Here is a 20530-nt window from a genome sequence, read left to right as displayed (position 1 = left end):
AATATGCCCCCCCACCCGCCCACGTTCAGGAATAAGTCACATCCTCCACGATGGAGACTTTCAGAGCTACACCTGCCCATTACACTAAAGTCATAATGGAAGTAGGTAGACTTTCTGACAAAACCACACCCACCATGATTTACAACTAGTTTCTCAGTCTTATAGCTTTCATTGCCTCGCTCTGTCTCCCACTCTCACACCAGCCACAGGCAATCACGTGCATATGTGTACTCACTAGATTATCCTCTAGCTAAGCAGAATTGAATACTCCTGAACACCTTTGTATCCACTCTCTCCCTAAAATGTCCCCCTCCGTCTGGCAAAATGCATTCTAGAATCTGCTCCAGTGTTGCTTTTTGTGTGTGTGTATGTGAGGCTTTCCCTGAACGATCAGACTAAGTTGTCTTTTCTCCTTGTCCTGATTTACCAGGACTCTCTCAATTTTACAACTGAAAGTCTCATCACGTCACATGATGAGCACTGGGTACTATATGCAACTGACGAATCACTGAACTCTACATCTGAAACTAATGATGCACACTATATGTTGGCTAATTGAACTTACATTAAAAAAAAAAGAGTCAAAAAAAAGAAAAAAAACAAACAAACAAAAAACCCCTGGAAGTCTCATGCCCTGGGAAATCCCTTAGTTCTAGGAAACTGAGGTGGTGGGTCACCTGACTTGTGTGTCTCCCCAGGAAAATAATGCACTCAGCTGGTGAGGGGGTTGTGTCATATTCATGTTTGTGTGCCCTAGTGCCTAGAAATCTGATGAATTAAATGACCTTCCATATGAGACTTGAAGGACAAAGCCATTCAATCAGTGTTGGAAGAGGATGTATTAGTCTTGTCTCTTAATACAGAAAAATCCTGGAATAGTGTAGTCTTCTGGTTTCCCTCTAGATAAGTTCTATTTTACCTCTAATTTTGTAACTCACTGCTTATGCTCAATTGAGAAGCCAAAGTTTAGAAATACCTTTGATGATAATAGTATTGCACCTAGCAATAACATTTAAGAAAGATATTTATTGGAATGAGAAAGGATGGATAGAACATTTTTATGTTATTTTTTATTAGTTTCAGAGGTAGAATTTAGCGATTCATCAGTAGAAAACATTTTTAAATGCATGCCCAGTGGTTCTGAAATGTTGAAAAATGAGTCTGTGTATCTTGTAGGTCCTGGGGTCTTCATGACATGATTGGCAGGGCACATTGCTATTTCTGCCAGAAGTAAAATTATCAAGTTGTCTGTGTAATTGGTAGATAGTAATGGCTAAGTGATAAATACCCCTTATGTGTAAAATACATATTACAGGCCAGGGTCTTAACTAAGTAACTTAGTACTACTACTACTGGAGAAGGGAAGAGAGAATTCACTTATCTGAAAAATACATCCACATTTGGGAAAGTCAGGCTCATGAGGGATGGAGGACAGACTCCTTAGCCATCAGAGTTGCAGCAATAATATATGGATACTCTCCTCTGTTGGCTGTGAGTCCACCTCCCACCTGGACACCATATCCCCAGGTCAGACACTCTTTCGTCCAGGAAGAGTAGGAGCAGGTAACATGTGAATAACTCAATCTGCCCACCCACATTCACAAAGCAAACACACATTACCCTCAGGTAAGTCGGGAATAATGAATGGACATTTATACAGAGAAAATTATCACTTAAGTGTTCGAACTGCAAAGAAATCTTTCAGGAGGTGGGATTCAATTATTCTGTTAAAAAAATGTTCCAAGTAAAATAGATTCAATTCTTCCATTTATCCAAAGCTCAAATTTTAAAATAAAGCGTATTTAAAACATTCGTCTTTAGACTAGTACTTTTAAAATTTAGCTTTTCAAAGCACTGTAAGACATACTTTGTATTATGTAAGCCCTATTTTAAAATCTTTTTGTTCCTGTCTTATCTCCCCTATTACACTTCATCTTTGATTGATCTTTGCCCCTCCTTGCCTCCTTGCACCCTCTTCCATAGTGCCGAGCACAGAGTATTTGAGAAACAAATATTTGATGAATCACAATAGCATTGATTGACTACTTACATCCAGGTACTGGTCTGAAGTGATTTATTTATTCATTTAAATTCATTGAATGTGCACAACTCTATGAAAAACAACTCTACTTTTATACCAACTTTCCAGATGAAAAATTCTGAAGCACAAAGAGTGTAAATGATGTCCTCGAGGTCACACATTTAGAATGTGATGGGGCTTGGGTGGAAATCCCAGCAAGATGACTATAGTGACTAAGCTCTTAATAACTTCCCTGCCCTCCGGGGGAAGGGAAAGTTGGCCCCAGGAGATCCCCAGAGGGTTATTATCCTCTCTTGGTTTCCAAAGCATGAAGTAGTTTTCACTACTTAAAACTTGATAGTGGAGAAAAGTTTTAAGGAGTCTTCTCAAGGTTTATTTTAAAATGAATGAAGTATGCATAGAGTGGGTGCAATGTATATGTTTGCCAATGCAGTTGCAGTCTAGGGGTTCAGATGTGAGGAGGTAATAGGCAGACTTTCCTGACTGCCCAGAAGTGGGGGAATCAAAACTGGGGTCACAGAATACCCAGGGAATTCCAAGCAACCAGGAAATTCATACTCTGATTCCATACGGGAATTATTTTGTTTTATTTTGTTTTTTTTTTTAGTAGTCCAAGTAAAATAGATTTTTGGAAGCCCTCAAAGGAGCTTACATAGAAGGAATGATATCCTGAGCCACAACCACAAATCCCAAGCCAATCTCCCCACATCCAGTGCTGAGTGGATGCCTTTCTGGGCCCCCTTCATTTCATCCCTAACATAGTGCTTTTCCATAGGAGCACAAGATAGCAGCTGCTACTTATCAGCTTCTCAGATCCAAATCTTCCATCACCATAGTAGGCTGACCTTTTCACCTATCACAAAAATGTCTTGGAAGATTCTCTGTTTTGAAGGATTTCGTGAGTCTTCACCCAAAGGCAGATTGGCTGTATCACATACACTGGCCCTAAGCTTCACATCAAGTTCTGTCACAAGATGGATTTTAGGGGAGACTTAAACTGGAAACCTGTGACATCTCCCACTTTTCATGGGTGCCCACCTCCCACCCATGCGCTTACTCAATAAATACATACTGAGCACTGGCCACCTCATGTCTTAGAGTAGTTAGCGTAGCCACTTTGACCACCTTGCAAAGGTTTATTTATTTCACCTGTGGTACAATCTCCATTTGAAAGCTACTCTCTTCTCTCTCACATATCAAACCAACGATCCATTTCTAAACTGCCAACTAAAGTCAAGATGGTGGGATAATAGCCAATGGGTACAAAAGATGCCATTTGCAACAATCTACTAAAGTGCCCCTCTCCAAAAACCCAGGAGAAGCAAGGTGAGGCATGAAGAGGCTGGAATATGGTGGGAACACTGGGATTGGGGGTCAGATAATGGCCTTGATGACCAGCAGACCTGTCCTGTGCATACTCACAGGCTTAGGAAGTACAACTTTACTCCCGTGTCTTCCATTCCCTCAGTGAAGGAGGTGCCAGTCAAACAGGACTGACGTGGGACTACTTTTGGCAGTATATCATCCCATCAGCTACAAATATTTTTTTCCCCTCCGTGCATGTTATGAAACTTCCAATATCAGAAGTGCTCTCTTCTGAAGCCACAATAGCATTTCCTAGTACTCCCCAAGGCCACATACAGAAAAAGAGACTTCCACATAAATCTTAATCAGGCAAGAAACTCTTTTTTGTACCTTCTCAGCTTCTAACTCAAGAGGAGATTGCAGCCACCATGGCACAATAGTGTTACCTGGGAAACTTTTTTAATGCCAATGCCTGTACCTCATTCTGAGATAATGGCCCTGTTGATTTAGGGTGGGCCTGAGTCTTTTCTGTTTTTGCTTTTTGTTCGTTTGCTTGTTTTTAAGCTCCTAGGGTTCATTCACTTCCGTATTGTGGCAGTTTCCCTGCCCTAGTGAAAGGAGGGGGTTAAGCTGCAAATGGGGGAACAGGAGGGTAAAGAGAGAAGGCAGTAGAATTCCATCCTTGAACATCCTAATCCTTTCGCCATTCCAACATGGAAGCATCTCACATCAGCACTCCTTCCTTTTGTGAAGGGTGAATGGGGTTGTTAGGATATACCCACTGCAGAATATGGCTTTCATCCCCTTAGCTCGTACCACCTAAAGATTAATACAGTATGACAATAGACCAGATATAATTACAGGGAAAGGACTCTTGGTAGCACCCCAGGTTCCATTTTATATGGAAGCTAGATAAAATAGCTAGCAATTATCTCACAGAGCCTAAACAATGAGAAGGATGATAGCATGTGTCATTCCCATGCTTTATACACATTGTAAGACCCCCAAATCCTTGCTAAAAGGACTTGAAACTATTCATTCTGGAAGCACAGGAAGAGAAAGCTTTCTTTTTCAGCTACAATCATACTTCCTTGGGATAGGCCTTTCTAAGCTTGGAAGCATTTAAGTTTTAAATGAATGCCTTCAGTTGTGACAATGTGAATGTTCTGTAGTAATTAGTTTAGGATACTAAAGCCACACCCAGCTTCCATTGTTTGTGGGGTACAAGTCATGCCAGACTAGTTCACTGGTATTTTCATTCTCTGTGAACTCTAGAAACTCACTTTGATGGTGAATGGAGTATTTTCAAAATAGTATCCATGAAGCCAGTGGGTACATATTGACTTTTCTAAGGAAATACTTAGAATATGCAGGTGGCAGTTGGAGGAACCCAACTGTATATAGAAATGCATCCCAGAATGTTCTTGTAATGTATTTTCTGAGGCTAAAGTTCCTCGGGTGATGAACAGTGACCTAGCAGAACAGAAATAGGATAGGGAATGAAGAGACCAAATCCTTCAGTACACTTCAAAGCTGCTTCTTGGTTGCTCAAAATTGCTAATGTGTATTGGTAAACAAGTCTTAAAACACACACTCCTCACTTAGCTATTTAACAAAATATCGTCTTTCACTGCTTGGGATACAAAGATGAACACATAGAACCTGTATATGGATGTGCATAATCTATAGAAGGAAATAAACATGAAAATCAATTATTAAAATACAGTATGATAAGGTTATGATAGCTTGTGAAATTATCATTTAGGATATTAGGATCAGAGAAAGCTCTCCATCCAAGACTTGGAAAAAAAATTGAAGACTTGGTAACAGGAATAGTATGTCCTCTGAATGTCTTGGGTTTAATTTAAATACTCTGATAACCAGTTTCTCTCTCCCATTGAATTAGCAACTTGAAAACTCAAAGCTAACTTGTAACAGAATGCTGGTAAACAAGTAGAACCCTATATTATCAATTCTATTGACTTTCTACCTAGATTCAACTAATGTCACCCTGATTTTGTTTACTTTCTGTTGTTTTTGTTCCTTAAAAGTGCCACAAATCCTCTTTGTGAGAAGACAGGTTATAAGAAAATAAATAAATAAATAAACTGTGGCAAGAGAAGTCTGTTCAAGGTTTTATGAGAGCCAAGGGAAGAGTGTAGCAGGCTGGCAGTGTTGCTAGGGGAGGCCAGGAGAGGAGTTATAGCACAGATGGGAAAAGCATCATAATAATAATGACCCTGACAGCAGTACTTATTAATAATAGTAATAAAGAATAGCCAGACCTTCAAGAATAAACAATAACTAGACCTTACAATTGTGGGGTCCTCTGTATGTATCTGTGCTTTGCAAACATTATTTCTCTGATCTTCACAGCAATCCCAACAAACAGATATTAATGTCCCTATTTTACACACGAGAATATTGATGTCTATGGAGGTGAGTAATTTGTGCAAAATGCCACTTCGAGCCCAGGTCGTCTTGTTTCAAATGATGCAATATTGCTACCCTGAAGCTCGCATGGAAAGATGAGGGGATTGACACGGTGTTGTCAACAAGAGTAGCTCCAAATATGTCCAAAAAGGGTATGTGGGGATACAGCCAAAGGGGAAGCTACAGAGATAAGGAAGGGCCAAGTCAGGAATAATATTTCTTTAGGTTATAGGAAGATTTCAAAGGATTTTAATAAGAAGGTTACATGAAAATGGAGAAAAGGGAAGAGAGGCCTCAAACTCTGATCCTTTTGAAATCCAGTGGGGCTGTCAGAGTTTCCAGGGCAAAGAAGCTTTGAAATATCATGTGCCGTAGTTCACTACATGCCACAGATCACAGTGACTCCTTGGGGCACAAGAGCATTACAATTGTATTTATTTCCAATGGGAAGTGATTTTACATAAGGCAGATTTACTTTGAACTCTATCCTGGTAACTTCCATTACCTAAGAAAGTTGTCGTGAAGCACTTTCTTCCTAAATAGCACCAGAGACAATGTTAGAGAAAGGGCCTAGTGCTCTTAAATACCCCATCCCATGAAGCCTTTCTATGGACTTAAAATGCTGACAGTGATGGTGATGAAAACATGGTGACGGTGGTGGCAGGTGGCTGCCGCTAGTTACTGAACTATGTTTGATCCCCTGTGCCAGCATTTACTACTTCATTGAACCCTCACAACCTCCCCAGGAGGAAGGCAATATTATGTCCATATGACAGATGAAGGTTTAATCACACAGCTAATCAAGTGGTAAAGCTAGATTTTGAATGCAGGGCCAAATGACTGCGAGCCTTGTGGCAGACAGCTACCCTACCCTGCCTCCTATGAGGAAGCAATGAGATACTGCAGTTATCTTATCATGTTTGTTTGTTTTTTTTAAGATTTATTTATTTATTCATGAGAGACACGCAGAGACATAGGCAGAGGGAGAAGCAGGCTCCATGCAGGGAACCTGATGCAGGACTCAATCCCAGGACCCCAGGATCATGACCTGAGCCAAAGGCAGACGCTCAACCACCCAGCCACCCAGCTGCCCCTCTTATCATGTTTCTGACGACTGCTTCTTTGTCTCACAGGAATTATCTGATTTACAATAATAGAAAATTGGTTTTGAAACATTGCTTCTTCTACCTCCTTTTCTTTCTCATACGTACTTTTAGAAGACATAATGAGAGGATTTGTGTGTTGTGATTTGTGTTGCACGCACACACATTAAATATGTGTGCACATAGGGCGCCTGGGTGGCTCAGTCGATTAAGCGTCTGCTTTCAGCTCAAGTCATGTTCTTGAGGTCCTGGGATGGAGTCCTGCATCTGACAACCGACTCAGCAGGGAGTCTGCTTCTCCCTCTCCCGCTGCCCCTCCCCCTTCCTTGTATGCTTGTTTTCTCTCTCTCTCTCTCTCTCTCTCTCAAATAAAATCTTTAAAAATATATGTGCATTTACCAGTGTGAACTCATACGTTGAAAAGAGAATGTGTGGTTAAGAATTGCATTTTTTGGGTCAGATCTGTGCCTTGCCACTTCCTAGGCGTGAGATTTAGAGCAAGTCATCGGACCTTGTGTGTCTCAGTCTCATTGCCTTTAAAATAGCAATGATTCCAATTCAAGACTGTTGCTTAACTACATTGAGAAAATATATCTGCAGTACTTATTAGCATAGAGTTATTTAGTCAGAATTGTTCATTCCTCTTCTAATTCTGCTTTGGTTTTCAGGCTTTCACGCCATAATCCTATTTCTATTTGTACACAGACCAAAGACCAATGTATATGTGAGCCCTCTCATGGGAGCATTCATATCCTAGAGAAAGAGCTATATGTCACTGCCACAAGGCGGAGTTGTTAGTTCCTTCCCTCTCCACTGACATGGAGCCCTAAATTTCATACAATAATTCATTAAACTGTAAGGAGTCTATCAGGGATCCTTATACTATAAGCCCTCAGGCTAGCTGACCCACAGCTGCTTCAAGCCACTCTGAGTCTGATATCTATGAGTTTATCATCTCATTATATCAAATGTGAATACTCTACTTTCAACTGATGAGCATTAACCCTCCTACAGGTATTCTATGACTTCCATTAATATCCTTGAGAGTCCTTCCTTCTGTATCCCAGCCCTTCAATCCAGGTCTGTCTGACACTAAAACGTGTAGACGCTGGTTGCTAGTAATCCGTGAATTCAACTTACCTTGGTAGGTATGGAGACTTTGCAAAGCTTAGATGACACTCTTTGCAACACCATTCAGTATAAATTTTGTTGGTTGATCATTTATCTTAATGCATCAAACTCATGTCAAACTAACAGAGTAGACCAGAAAGCAAGTGCACATTCTAGGTCTTTTGGTTGAATCATGCATAATTGAAACACAGTAACATATGATAGTGGCATTGAGATCTCTGCTCCTGTCACATAAATGTGCTCTGTACACAGGCCAGCCCCAGCAGAGGCCTGACCTCGTGCCTGGCGGGGCACTTGACTAATCACATAAGGTGTCCCTTAATCGCCTGCTCTCTGTAGAGCTATACATATGTTCTCTTAAATGACTTTGTCCCACTGTTATCCTAATTTGAAATTTTATTTTTCAGCCACATAAACAGAAGAACACAGTTTGAAAACCCTGTCCTGGAAGCAAAAAGGAAGCTACAGCAGCATAACATGCCCCACACAGACCTGGGAACAAAGCCCCTGCAGGCGCCAGGTTTCCGAGGTGAGTACCATGTCCATCTGCACTGTTTCAAAGGGAAAAATTATCTACCAAACTGTCTGCTCTTCCAAATATGCCTTTAGCTTAGACTATTTCAAATAATCAATTTGCTTTCCCCAAGCCCCTCTATTAGCTTTAGCTGGATGTTTGCTCTGTCTCTAAACTAATGCACTTAGCAACCATGGATTAAATTAAAGCCTCCGGCAGTACCTTATAGGAATTTACAGCATGGTGCCAGGTGGAGACTAATGGGTTTTGACAGTGGTACTGTAAACTGCAGATTCATAGAGACTCGTAGGTGTGTCCTCAAAAGACCACGCAAAAGAATAAGGCTTGTTCTCCTTTATGACAGTAGCCGGCTCCTCGTCGACATTACCTAGGCCCACATGCACCTGCCCCCGCGCTGTCCTGGAGAGGTCGCGCAGCGTGAATGACTTGTCTTACTATCCGCGTGACCACGCGGGGAGGCCTTGGCCCTGCGGTAGGTCCGGGGCTGCTTGCTGCACTTGACCACACCTTGGAGCTACGTGGTGGGATGAGTAGCTGCACAAACTTTTCACGTCTTGTGGGCTCTTACTCGTAAATAAAAGCACGAATATCGCACCACTACAGCACAAAGTGCAATGAATGTAAAGGTCTCACAGTAACTTCTCTCTGATTGTAAATGTTACCTTCATAAAGGGAACGTAGATGGTGAGGTTATAAGCATTTTCCATTTGCATTTCAAAGAAAAAGATGTAAAATAGACTTAAATATAAAATAGAGAATTATTATATTTAATCTTTTTAGTGCAGATCTGTGATGTAAAATTCCAATATGATGACTCATTATATCTATTACATATCATCCAAAATGTAACAACAGCAAAAGCACCAAAATACTTAAGCTAAATCTCTATGTACAGTTTGGCTGTTACAAACATCAAATCATATCACTGAAAATGTAACAACTAAATGTATGTATGTGTGCACGTGCATATGTGTGTGTGTATATATACATATATATACACACACACACTTGACTGAGATAGCATTTAAAGCAGATATTAATTCTATTTCCCAGCATGACTATTATTTTTAAAGCATTTAATATGCTTAGGAATATGTTTATCACAGATCATAACGGGAAAAGCATATTATGTAACAAATTAGTGGCCAAACCTAAATGAATGGGTTCAAGTTTTGTTCAGATGATTTAGGTATATGATTTGAATGTATCAACATTGTTGTTGCAAAATGTGTTACCTTTACATTCATAATTATATGTAGAAATTTTGGCTTGCCTTCTGCTCACACTGTAGAGTATACTAAACACTATGAGGTCAGTAGAACTGTATCTGGTTATCTTTACGGCATCTCACAATATAAGCAAAAGTCAACTCAGTCCCACATCCAGGTGCTCCTTCTAAATAGATTAGACATTTGAATGGATGGTAGCATTCCATGGGTCTTACCCTTTAAAAACTAAAACAGTCCATTTGGGTTTTCTGGTTTTATCCCTTCAAAGTTTTGTGCAGGACCAGCCACTCACACATACCTCCTGATTGGACTCCTTTAGAACAAGAGGAATGTATACAGATGTGTCTGGATGATTTGGGCTCCACTTGATCGATAGGCTTTGATAGCCTATTGATTCAGCCTTTAAAAAAAAAAAAAAAAAAGCCCAAGAAGGGCTACTTTGGTGAATGGAACCCTGACTTGACAGAAAATCTACCAACCAAGCAGCTTTTTCAGCTTTCCTGGATGCTTGGGACTACTCTGTGTTTGCAGGCAGTACTAAAAGTTCTGCTCCTACCGTCACCCCCTGCTTGCTTTTACTACAGGAAACACCCACACTGACCCCTGGCATTGCTGCTCCGTAGTTGGCTTTCGCCCGTGTGAGAACTTGCCTTAAATACGCTTTTTCTTTTTTAACTTCTATTGGCCAATGTAGAAAAACCGCTCTTCACCCGGGATGCATCCCAGTTGAAGGGAACATTCCTCAGCATCACTCTAAAAAAGAGCAGCATGGGTTTTGGATTCACCATCATTGGTGGAGATGAGCCTGATGAGTTTCTGCAGGTGAAAAGTGTGATTCCGGATGGGCCTGCAGCCCAGGATGGGAAAATGGAAACAGGTAAGGTGCTTACCGCTCTAGAAATTCTAGAAATTTTACACCTTTCTTCCCCCTCACCCAAGGCAAATAGGAGGAGCTTCTTTGTGTGTTCTTAAGTTGAAGGTCAAAGATCCCTTCTCTTTAGGGAAACCAGAAATTATGTTTCTCCTAAGTTTGGGAGTATCAAATTGAAGTATTTTGGAAATAGCTCTAAATATCATTTTTGTCTCGTTTTTCAGACTGCCCCTTCTATTTGCTGGATTTAATGGACTCTTGAGATTGGCACTTTCCTAATTTATTTTTAGAGTTCCTTCTTAGAGATGTGATTAACATTTCATACTATTCTACCTTATGTTCAACCATTGATATTTTAAAATCTGCATTAATCTTGTGATATTCTCATGCTGAATTGCCCAGGTTAGATATTTAAATATGCATGTTCATTTCATAGAAAAAATTTTGAATGGTATTCATCTTTATATGTCCCCATCAATGTTTTAATATATAAGGGTTTTTTCTATAGTTCTTATGAATCAATTTTCACATGCAGTTAGTTGGATGTCTGTCAAATTATAATCAAAATTCATCTAACATGGAGATGCAGAGGCAAATTGTTAAAGGCATGGAAGTATAAAATATGAAAGATGCACAGAGGTAGAAAAAAAAGTAATGAACTAAGCCTGGCTTTGCAGTCTGATTTTAAATTCTCCTACCTGGCCCATGACCTTGGATTAATCTCATAATTTGTAAATACTAGTTTTTTCACTTGGGGGACAAAAAGAAGAAGTCAAATTTGATCTTGTTTACTTAAAATACTGATTCAAGTTTTGTGTAGTGTTGTTTTTGAAATACATTAGAAAGAGTATTATAAAATGCAGGGACTATATCTCCAAAGACCTATATCACCATTACACATTTTTCACAATGTTGATTTAATTTATGATATCAATTCCCCAAAGTTAATGTGTCCTAGTACATACACAAATTAGAGAATTACTTTTGAGGAAATGTTTTCACATCTCTATGGTCTGCATATTTGTTAATTGTTTTATTACCACTAGGTAAATGGTTCCTTCAGAAATAACTTCTTTTCAGGGTCACTAGTGAGTGAATAATAATCCATTTAATAGGTATTGCATCTCCTGAAAAGTTGAGCAAAGTTTTAAAACTAACCCACCACATTTTTCAAACACTACAGTTGTAAAAACCACGTGTACATCATTTTCTGTAAGAGTTCAGTTAGGGAGCGTCCAACTCTACTGTTCGTCTGGTGATATTTTACTCAACATGCACACCTTCATGTTGCCAAAAAATCATAGAGAAATATCAAATGACTCAACTTAAAATCATCTTATTACCTACATTTAGAATAAGAGGAAATTATAGAATGAATACCATCTCAGTAAAAGGACAGGGTTCCCCAAAGCTTTTGAACTTCAGTGAAATACATAATAAACTTCTTTGTTTTCATGATAAGGAATAGTTAGTCATTTTTTCTCTGATCCAACCCACTAGTCCATGTTTCAAAACTATAAAGTGTAAACTTAAAAGAAAAGACATTTGCACAGCAGCACTTTTTCTTACTCCTTTTGCTAGTTTGCTATAACCACAGTCTAAGCTAGCCTTACTAAGCCACAAAGTCAAAACTTTTATTTAGAATTTAGCACATTTTCTTCATTGTTAATCACAAAATAGGTCCTAACAGAAAAAGAACTTATATCTAATTATATTCACTGTTTCGCTTTTATTCCTATTCATTCAAGAAACACATGTTCAGCTCTTCACTTTCACAAACGTTACAGTACACAAGGGTGACAAAGATGGATAGGACATGGCCCAGCTCTCAGGGAGTTATATCTAGGAAGGGGCCTCCGATAGCTAAACAAGGAGTTGTAACACAATATGAATAGGATGAATCTGTAATAACCCTGATGTTGGCACAAAGTTAAGAGAGTGGAAGGAGGAAGCAACAGAAATGTTTAAAAAGAAAAGCATGTTCCTAACCACATAGTCTTATTGGGCTTTTATAGAAATGATCATTTCTCTCATTGGAAAAGAATACAATGAAAGTTTGAAATCGATTGCTTATAAAATACTAAAAAAATTTAAATGTTTATTTTTAATTGTGAGATAATTTTAAGTAAAATGTAAGCGCATTTCTATGACATTCCACAAGTTAGAATAGGAATGGCTCCTCAGTTCATTCAGTTAATATTTTATGAATATCCATATGTCCCAGGTGGTCTGCTAATTATTAGGGATGCAAAAATGAAGAGACAGATGTTTCTATCCTTCAGAAGTTTAACTATAGAAATAATGAGTAGCATGTTACTGAGTATTTACATCAATTCAATAAAAATAAATACAAAGTTCAGAAATAGTACAGAGGAATAGGAGATTGAGTCCATTGGGAGGTGCTTAGAGAAAGAGCCTCATAGAAACGATGATGCCTGAAAGAGTTTTGAATGATGAATACGTGTTTGCTAGGTGTACAAATAAGGAGAGCCATAGGAAGAGGAAACAACATATGCAAAGCCACAGTAGTGGGGGATACCTAGAAAAGTTTATGAGCCATCACAGTATATGGCAATATTCCAACCTCAGTAGCTATTCATGTGAACTAGCAAATAAAAAGATAATCATAACAGGTAAAGGAGAACTATAATGGCATGTAGGAAACATCAAAGAATAGTATATGGTCATCTAACCTCAACTGAAAAACAGAGATATCATAAATGCATGAATACTTATACATAAAATCTTTCTCAAATACAGTTCTTATAGAAATTTTCAACCAATTAGGCATAGAGTAATTTCGACCAATTACTCTATGGCTGATGTTTTCTTCGTGTGTCCCTAGAACCTGAAACAGTGCAAGGCAAATAGCAGGTGCTCCATAAGTATGTGTTGGATGGATGAATGGATGAGTGAATGGATTGTTGGATATACTTAGAAATTAAGAAGTGAAATTTGAATTGGCTAAATTCTACTTTTACAGCATGACCTGGTGAAGGCTAGTTGGACCTATAGCTTACCAATAAAACAAAACAAACCAGCCTTCCAGTTTCTGGAAGAAATTAAAAAGACAAAAACATGTTAAGGACAAAATTAATTTTCTTTTTGTAATGACTATACAATGAACCTATAATCTATAGGTTGATTATAAATGAACCTATAAATGAACCTAAAGATTTTTTTTAAATAGACACTACAGATAAAGTGATAAATCTTTATTATCTAAAAGGTCTGTGGTCTCGGGGTGCCTGGGTGGCTCAGTCCATTGAGTTTTCCACTCTGGTTTCAGCTCTGGTCATGATCTCAGGATTGTGGGATTAGCCAGAGTCAGGCTCCAGGCTCATTGGAGAGTCTGCTGGAGTGTCTCTCTCTCTCTCTCTCTCTCTCTCTCTCTCTCTCTCCCCCCGCCCCCGCCCCTCCTACCACTTGTGTTCTCTCTCTTTTGCTCTCTCTCTCAAATAAATAAATAAATCTTAAGGCAAGTAGTCTCATTTGACATTGAAATAAGCATGAAGATACTGAATCAATTTTTCTAGCTCTAGGTTTTCCCTAATTTAGGCAAAGAAGCAGCAATAATTTGTATGAACACAAAGGAAGATTCCCTCTACTAAAATGTTGACCAAGCGTCCTGCACAATAGAAACAGAAACAAGCGTAGGATGGTAATTCTTTCCTTTTCAGTCAGGACTGATTCATGGAAAGGGGTACGGAAGAGGAGAAAATGAGGACACTGTGCCCCTGGCTGCTTTTTGACAAGTAATTGAGCCAATCCCCAATGGTCCTATAATGTTCTAGAAGAAGCTTTCTTAGAAGAAATCACCACAGGGCCCAGAAACCATCTGAGTTCTGATTTTTTAATATTCTACATCCTGGCAATCATTTGTAGGCACCAAAGATCCTGATAATATTCTTTAAACTACTTTAAAAATCAAGACTGATATACTAAGGCTTATAAACTGCAGAGCCCGAGAGTTATTTATCTAACATCTCTCAGTGAAAAAGCTTCTCTCATTACACGATGTCTCTCCTGTTTTTCCTCAGGCTAATTTTTGAATCAAGGCTTGAGGTTTTCAACAAGTGTAAGAGGGAGGAAAGCTGGCCTGCCTGTGAAGTTCTTCCGTAAAATTATGAGGTCACTCCCAATCTATTAGATGTTATTTGCCCTCTTCTAAAATGTATCTGTGTTATGAGTGAAATGGCAAGAAACTGGGAGGCTAGCATCCTGACATTCTCTGGCTCCCCGCACCTCTCCATCCCAGCAGATCACCGTTATGCTCTTTCACTGTTTGCCTCCTCGTTCTTTGTGTTTCTGGAAGTAGAGGCATAAGATAAATTTTGTCAGAATCACTTGGGGAGCTTTTAAAGATGCAGATTCCTGTGCCCCTGCGCCTACTGATTCCGGCTTCCTAGAAGTGGTTTTTGGAAATGTGCATTTATAGACTTACAAAAATTGTCAAATAAATACATGCATGTGGGAAAAAATAGCATCAAAATATCTGTAATGCATAAAATATCTCCTGTCGTGCCCCTCCCCACCCTCCAGGCTCACGTCTCAGAGGCACTCAATCAGTTTGTGTTCTTATAGATGGTAAATACCTCCACACCTCCAATTAATGTGTTTATACTGTTATGTTGATTTAACAGATTTAGACATGACCTATATTTACTTCCTCTTAGAAAGAAATGAAGATTTCACTCTGTCTCCCATCTGCCTTCCCACACTTTCCCAGTAGAATTTCACAACTAATTTTAGTAATATTTGTACAGTTTTTGCATTACTGTGGCTTTATAAATTTGTTCACTGACCCCAACTGTGCACCATTAATACATTTTCCCCCTCAAACAGCTTTGAGAAGTTTCACTTTGTCTTTCTCTCTTGCAATCTCTTTCTTCAAATAATTTTTTTTTTTTTTTCCGCCAAAAGCACCATCACATTAGGTCCTCTAGACAGTCCTCTTTTTTCTGGGCATCTTTTGTCTTCCTGTTCCTGTCTGAGGATAATTGTTCATCTTGACCCTTGGGGACATTCCATTGTGTCTCTCCCCAGCAGAGCCCACCGTTATCCATATCCATACCTCTTTATTTTATGGATGCTCATTTTATTAGAGTGCAGTCCTCACATGTGTTATGATCCTCAATTGTCCATATTTAAAAGTAAAACTGAAAAGTTTCTCTAGGGTTCTTAGCCAGGGACGAAATATAAAAGTCTGTTAGATGGGGACATATATTGTTTTTGGAGACATCCGCACTTTTCGACTCGGGGTAGGTGATGGGAGTTCTGCATACAGTGCCACCAGGAGGCATCTGCTGTATACTTGTGTCAATGCCTCCTAATCCCAGACCCTGGGATTCTGCAGAGCAGCTGACAGCCCTTCTTGCCTGTGTTGCCCCCTCCTCCAAGAACACACTAGAACAGGAATCAGCAAATGCTTTCTGTAAAGGTTCAAATAGTAAATATTTTAGGCTTTGTGGGCCAGGTGGTCTCTGTCACACTGTTTAACTCTGTTGTCATGAAAGCAGCCTTAGACAGCACATAAATAAATCAGTATGGCTGTGTTCCAGTAAAATTGTATTTACAAATATAGGCAGCAGGTTTTGCACCATGGGCCAGAGTTTGCCAACCCCCACTCTGAATAGACCTTCCAAAGCCATCGTAAATTAGTTATCTTGCCTTGATTTTCATTCCATATTCTAAAATTCTCTTGAGCTGTCATGTCATATAACAGCCCCTCTGTCACATAAATGGCTTCTCTCGGGTTCTTTTCATTTGCTGTGGGTTTATGCGTTTTAAAGTCTTTGTTAAGGAGGATAGCCATGGGGGATCCCTGGGTGGCTCAGCGGTTTGGCGCCTGCCTTTGGCCCAAGGTGCGATCCTGGAGTCCAGGGATCGAGTCCTATGTCAGGATCCCGGCATGGAGTCTGCTTCTCCCTCCTCCTGTGTCTCTGCCTCTCTCTCTCTCTCTCTCTCTCTCTGTCTATCATAAATAAATAAATAAATATTTTTTTAAAAAAGGAGGATAGCCATGTGCAATCAGTCTGTCATATGAAACTAGACATCTTAGGATCTGCATTTTTATACCCACTAAAGTTTGAGAACTACTGCATGTAGTGGTAGGTAGCCAGAAGACTCCTTTTCCATCTACTGTACAACTTAAACATTCTCCATCCTACCCTGACCACCTTGCAACAGAGCCTTTGCTCAGAATTGCTTTTAAGGAGTATTTATGAATATTCCTGGGTACTAACTTTTGGAGTAGAGTCCGTGGCCATCTACCTAATAGAACAAAGGTGATTAATCCTTCTGTTTATCTTTCATATCCGTCTAGGACATTGAATCAAGAGCAATTTCTCATTCTGGGGGGAGGGGGAACTTTAACCCTGATAATACTCTATCCCGTAATTCATATGATCTGAAATCTTAGCTATCCTTTTGCTTGCTAGGGAACTGCAAAGATTAACCTGAAGCTGTGGGTGCTGTGTGAGCAGATGACTGCTGTGCTCTCAATGTGACAATTATCGCCCCTCTTAGGGCAGGCTCTAGTACTGGTTCTCCAGTTAATGGCCACCCAATGGCTTCCTACTCTGCCCTACCTGAGTTTTTTTTTTTTTTTAAGATTTTATTTATTTATTCATAAGAGACACAGAAAGAGAGGCAGAGACACAGACAGAGGGAGAAGCAGGCTCCATGCAGGGAGGCTGACATGGGACTTGATCCTGGGACCCAGGATCATGCCCGGAGCTGAAGGCAGATGCTCAACCATTGAGCCACCGAGGCATCCCCCTACTTCAGTTTTATTTGATCCTCCCTAACCATTTTTAGCTCCTTAGCCATTTAATGAAATTCCATGGTTATTAACTAAATATCTCTTGAGAAACAGTGTATGTAAAAGAAAGCCCAAGAAGTAATTCAAAAATGTTTTGTGTCTCATCTTCTGTCAACCTGATAACCTGTATCCAGCACAGCCTTCCTTTTGAATTTTTATCTGTCCCCACTGCTCTTACACTAACTGGCTTGCCTTATAAAGTGTCTTAGTGAATCAGCCAGTTCTTCATCATCAGCCTCCACCTCCATTGATCATATTTAGATGGTCCTGTCAATTTCCAGAGGCAAATGAATGAATCAGAGAAATGTAATTTTTCTGCTTGAAGTATCTGTGCAGTTTTCTATTACAAACCACACCAAAACTCAGAGACAATCAAACATTCACTCATGATTCCACATTCTTACCTGGAGTCTGTTGGGTGCTTCTCATCTGCTGGGCTCACTTTGGGACTTTCATGCAGCCACATTAATTAAGAAGCCCTCCTGGGGCTGGGATGTGCTGGGTGGTTTCACTCACAGTTGATGCCTCAGCAGGGATGGTTGGGATTCCCAAGGGCTGACAAGGCACCTCTCTTTCCACATGGTCTCACCAACATGGTGTCTGGACCAGATTCTGTGGTGGCTTAGGGCCCTAAGGGAAAGCTGTCAAGCCTCTTAAGGCCTACCCTCAAACCAGCACAGCATCACTTCCACTCCTTCAACTGATCAAAGCAAGTCAAAGTTCAGCCCATATTCAAGGGCCCAGAAACTAGGCCCCCTGTTTTGATGGGAGAAGGGGCAAAATATTTCTAGTAATCTTTTATCTACCACAATATCCTTTATGGCTTCCTTGTTTCTGAATTACTTGACTTTGTTCCAATGTCCCTCAGAAAATTATCTTTTATTTTTGTGGACACTCTACCTCTTTACCTTTCTGACACAGAAGCATTGATGATGTGTTGCCTTCCAATTCTCCATCGTGCTATGAATAAATAACAGTGAATCATAATGCCTCATCCAGGGAACATGAGCAGTAAAATCACCAGGTCTCCAGCTCTGTCTTCCTAATAAAAATAGAGCAAGTGGTTGCAGCAATTCACTGTGTAAGATCTAACAAAATATTCAGACTTAGATCTATGTGAGATAACATTCTAAATTGCCCCTTGATATTAGACATTTATGAGCTTTAGATGCTCCAAAAAAAAAAAAAAAAAAAAAAAAGAATCTTGTGCTCTACAAAAGCCAGAAATAGAATTGAATTTCTAGCCAGCTGACCAATACTAATATCTCTAGTAGAGAAGAAATAAACTGTGCTTGTTTAGCTTGTCAATATATTTACTCTTGATTCTTTACTAACACCCCTAACTTTTAAAACCTCACTTCATTTTGTTCAAATACCTAACCTCTCCCCTGCAAGTAATGTGTCTTTCAGATCAATCACCAGACATCTGGCAGAGAAGGCAAGAGCTACAGTAAACACTTTTTATCTTCTGTCCTCCTTTTAGGATGATATATTAGGTAATTCAAATGCCATCATTGACACAATACTTGATTTTGGCTATAAACTGAACCACTTGAAAGGATTAAAAAATTGTTGCACCAATTCTTAAAATCATGATATGCTTCAATGACGCATTTAGTTTTAAAAAAGAGGTCTTTGTAACCCAAACAAATGCTATTGCAGTGCCTCTTTTTGGCACATTTCTATCTTTTCTCTTTTTGTAAGTGCCTTGTACAACGCTGTGTATGACCTCTTCGTTTAAAATCAGAACCTAGATAAAAGCTCACTTGAGAAGGATTAACAACTATACAAGTTCTATCTAGTTTTCATCTCTGCCCCAGGCTGAAAAACTGTATTCTCATTTTAGCACAGATATAGCAAAGTTTGTTGCTTTGATTTTGTTTCTAGTTTCAGTGTTGGGATCCATTTGGGTAAAGTCACACAGTAATTGAGTTATGACAGTCATGACCATTGTACCTATTAACACCAAGGAAATCGATGCACTTAAATGTACTTTTCTCACTATTATTTTTTTTTTAAGTTATTCTGCAGAAAAGCTTTACGTTAATTTGCAGTACAGGTTCTCTGGCCCTCCAGGAGCTAAAGAAGAAAGGAGATCAGGCTCCTACTCAGCCTAAGAGCCCAGCTCAGAATGGGGCTAGAGGTTATAACACCAGGGATGTTACATTAGAGTGATCTTACTGGGTATGAAGATGTTGATTTAAAAATCTGAAAATGTATTACATTTAATGGAAATGGACTGGAGATTATGGGGTTAATGCTGTCTTTTTATTACCTACTCTATAGAGGAAGTAGTTGGTTGTCAGTATATTAGTGAAAGGTTTTCAGCTTAAATTAGACACATTTGAAATAATGGCATTATCTAAATGCATTTAATAAGTTTTAATAATTTTAATTTCTTAGCCCTGGGGTCAGGATCACCAGTTCCCTTGCTTATAAATGACACAAAAGTATCCACATAGGTATAAAGAATACCAGATTCTGGTATCTGGATGGGCATATGTGTTTTTATAGACAATGTTAAATTCATACATTTCCTATTATTCTCCATCTAGCAACTAATGGAACTGAGTTCTTGGTTCATCAGGAAATTGTTTGTTTGTTTGTTTGTTTGTTTGTTTGTTTGTTTGTTTTATAAAAGGTGCTTACTTTCACCTGCCCCCTCCTTCAGTGGACCTGTAAACACTTGTTATTTGCCATCTCCCCTTACCCCCCAGCACCTACCTATAAGCTCTCCGAGGTCAGAGCCTACATCTGACTTCATCAATAATAAATTCCTGAGGCTTATTTACTACCAGATATATGACATATATTCAACTTGGTGACTGAGCAGTTGAAGGAATCTATCTGCAGCACTGATTTGCTTCCATGGATTACTATGAAAGCACAAGATTTGCTGTAATAATCGTAGATTTTTCAATGATTATTTATGCTGCCTTAGAGAATTATTTAAGGCTTTTCTTTGTCTAATTTAACCAAACATTTCATATGATGAACTACTACATGTAAAGTACTTAGGATAGGGCATGACATATAGAATCATTTGAAATTGGTAACCA

At 39.2% G+C, this 20530-nt stretch overlaps 1 protein-coding gene across 8 annotated transcripts in view; it reads left to right on the top strand.

Annotated features, from left to right (window-relative positions):
* Window positions 1-20530, top strand: part of MAGI2 (membrane associated guanylate kinase, WW and PDZ domain containing 2) — a 1330046-nt gene that overhangs the window by 1022227 nt on the left and 287289 nt on the right. For 4 of the 8 annotated variants that reach the window (XM_038562829.1, XM_038562826.1, XM_038562828.1 and 1 more), the window contains exons 8-10: window positions 8421-8542; window positions 8892-9020; window positions 10472-10654. In XM_038562829.1, the coding sequence (XP_038418757.1) occupies window positions 8421-8542; window positions 8892-9020; window positions 10472-10654 (434 nt within the window). The remainder of the gene's footprint in view (window positions 1-8420; window positions 8543-8891; window positions 9021-10471; window positions 10655-20530) is intronic. The other 4 variants (XM_038562825.1, XM_038562824.1, XM_038562831.1 and 1 more) reach the window with 1 other exon arrangement.

The sequence above is a fragment of the Canis lupus genome, chromosome 18 (genome assembly GCF_011100685.1).
Source record: "Canis lupus familiaris isolate Mischka breed German Shepherd chromosome 18, alternate assembly UU_Cfam_GSD_1.0, whole genome shotgun sequence".
NCBI lineage: Eukaryota > Metazoa > Chordata > Mammalia > Carnivora > Canidae > Canis > Canis lupus.
This window is presented reverse-complemented; position numbering and strand designations above follow the sequence as displayed.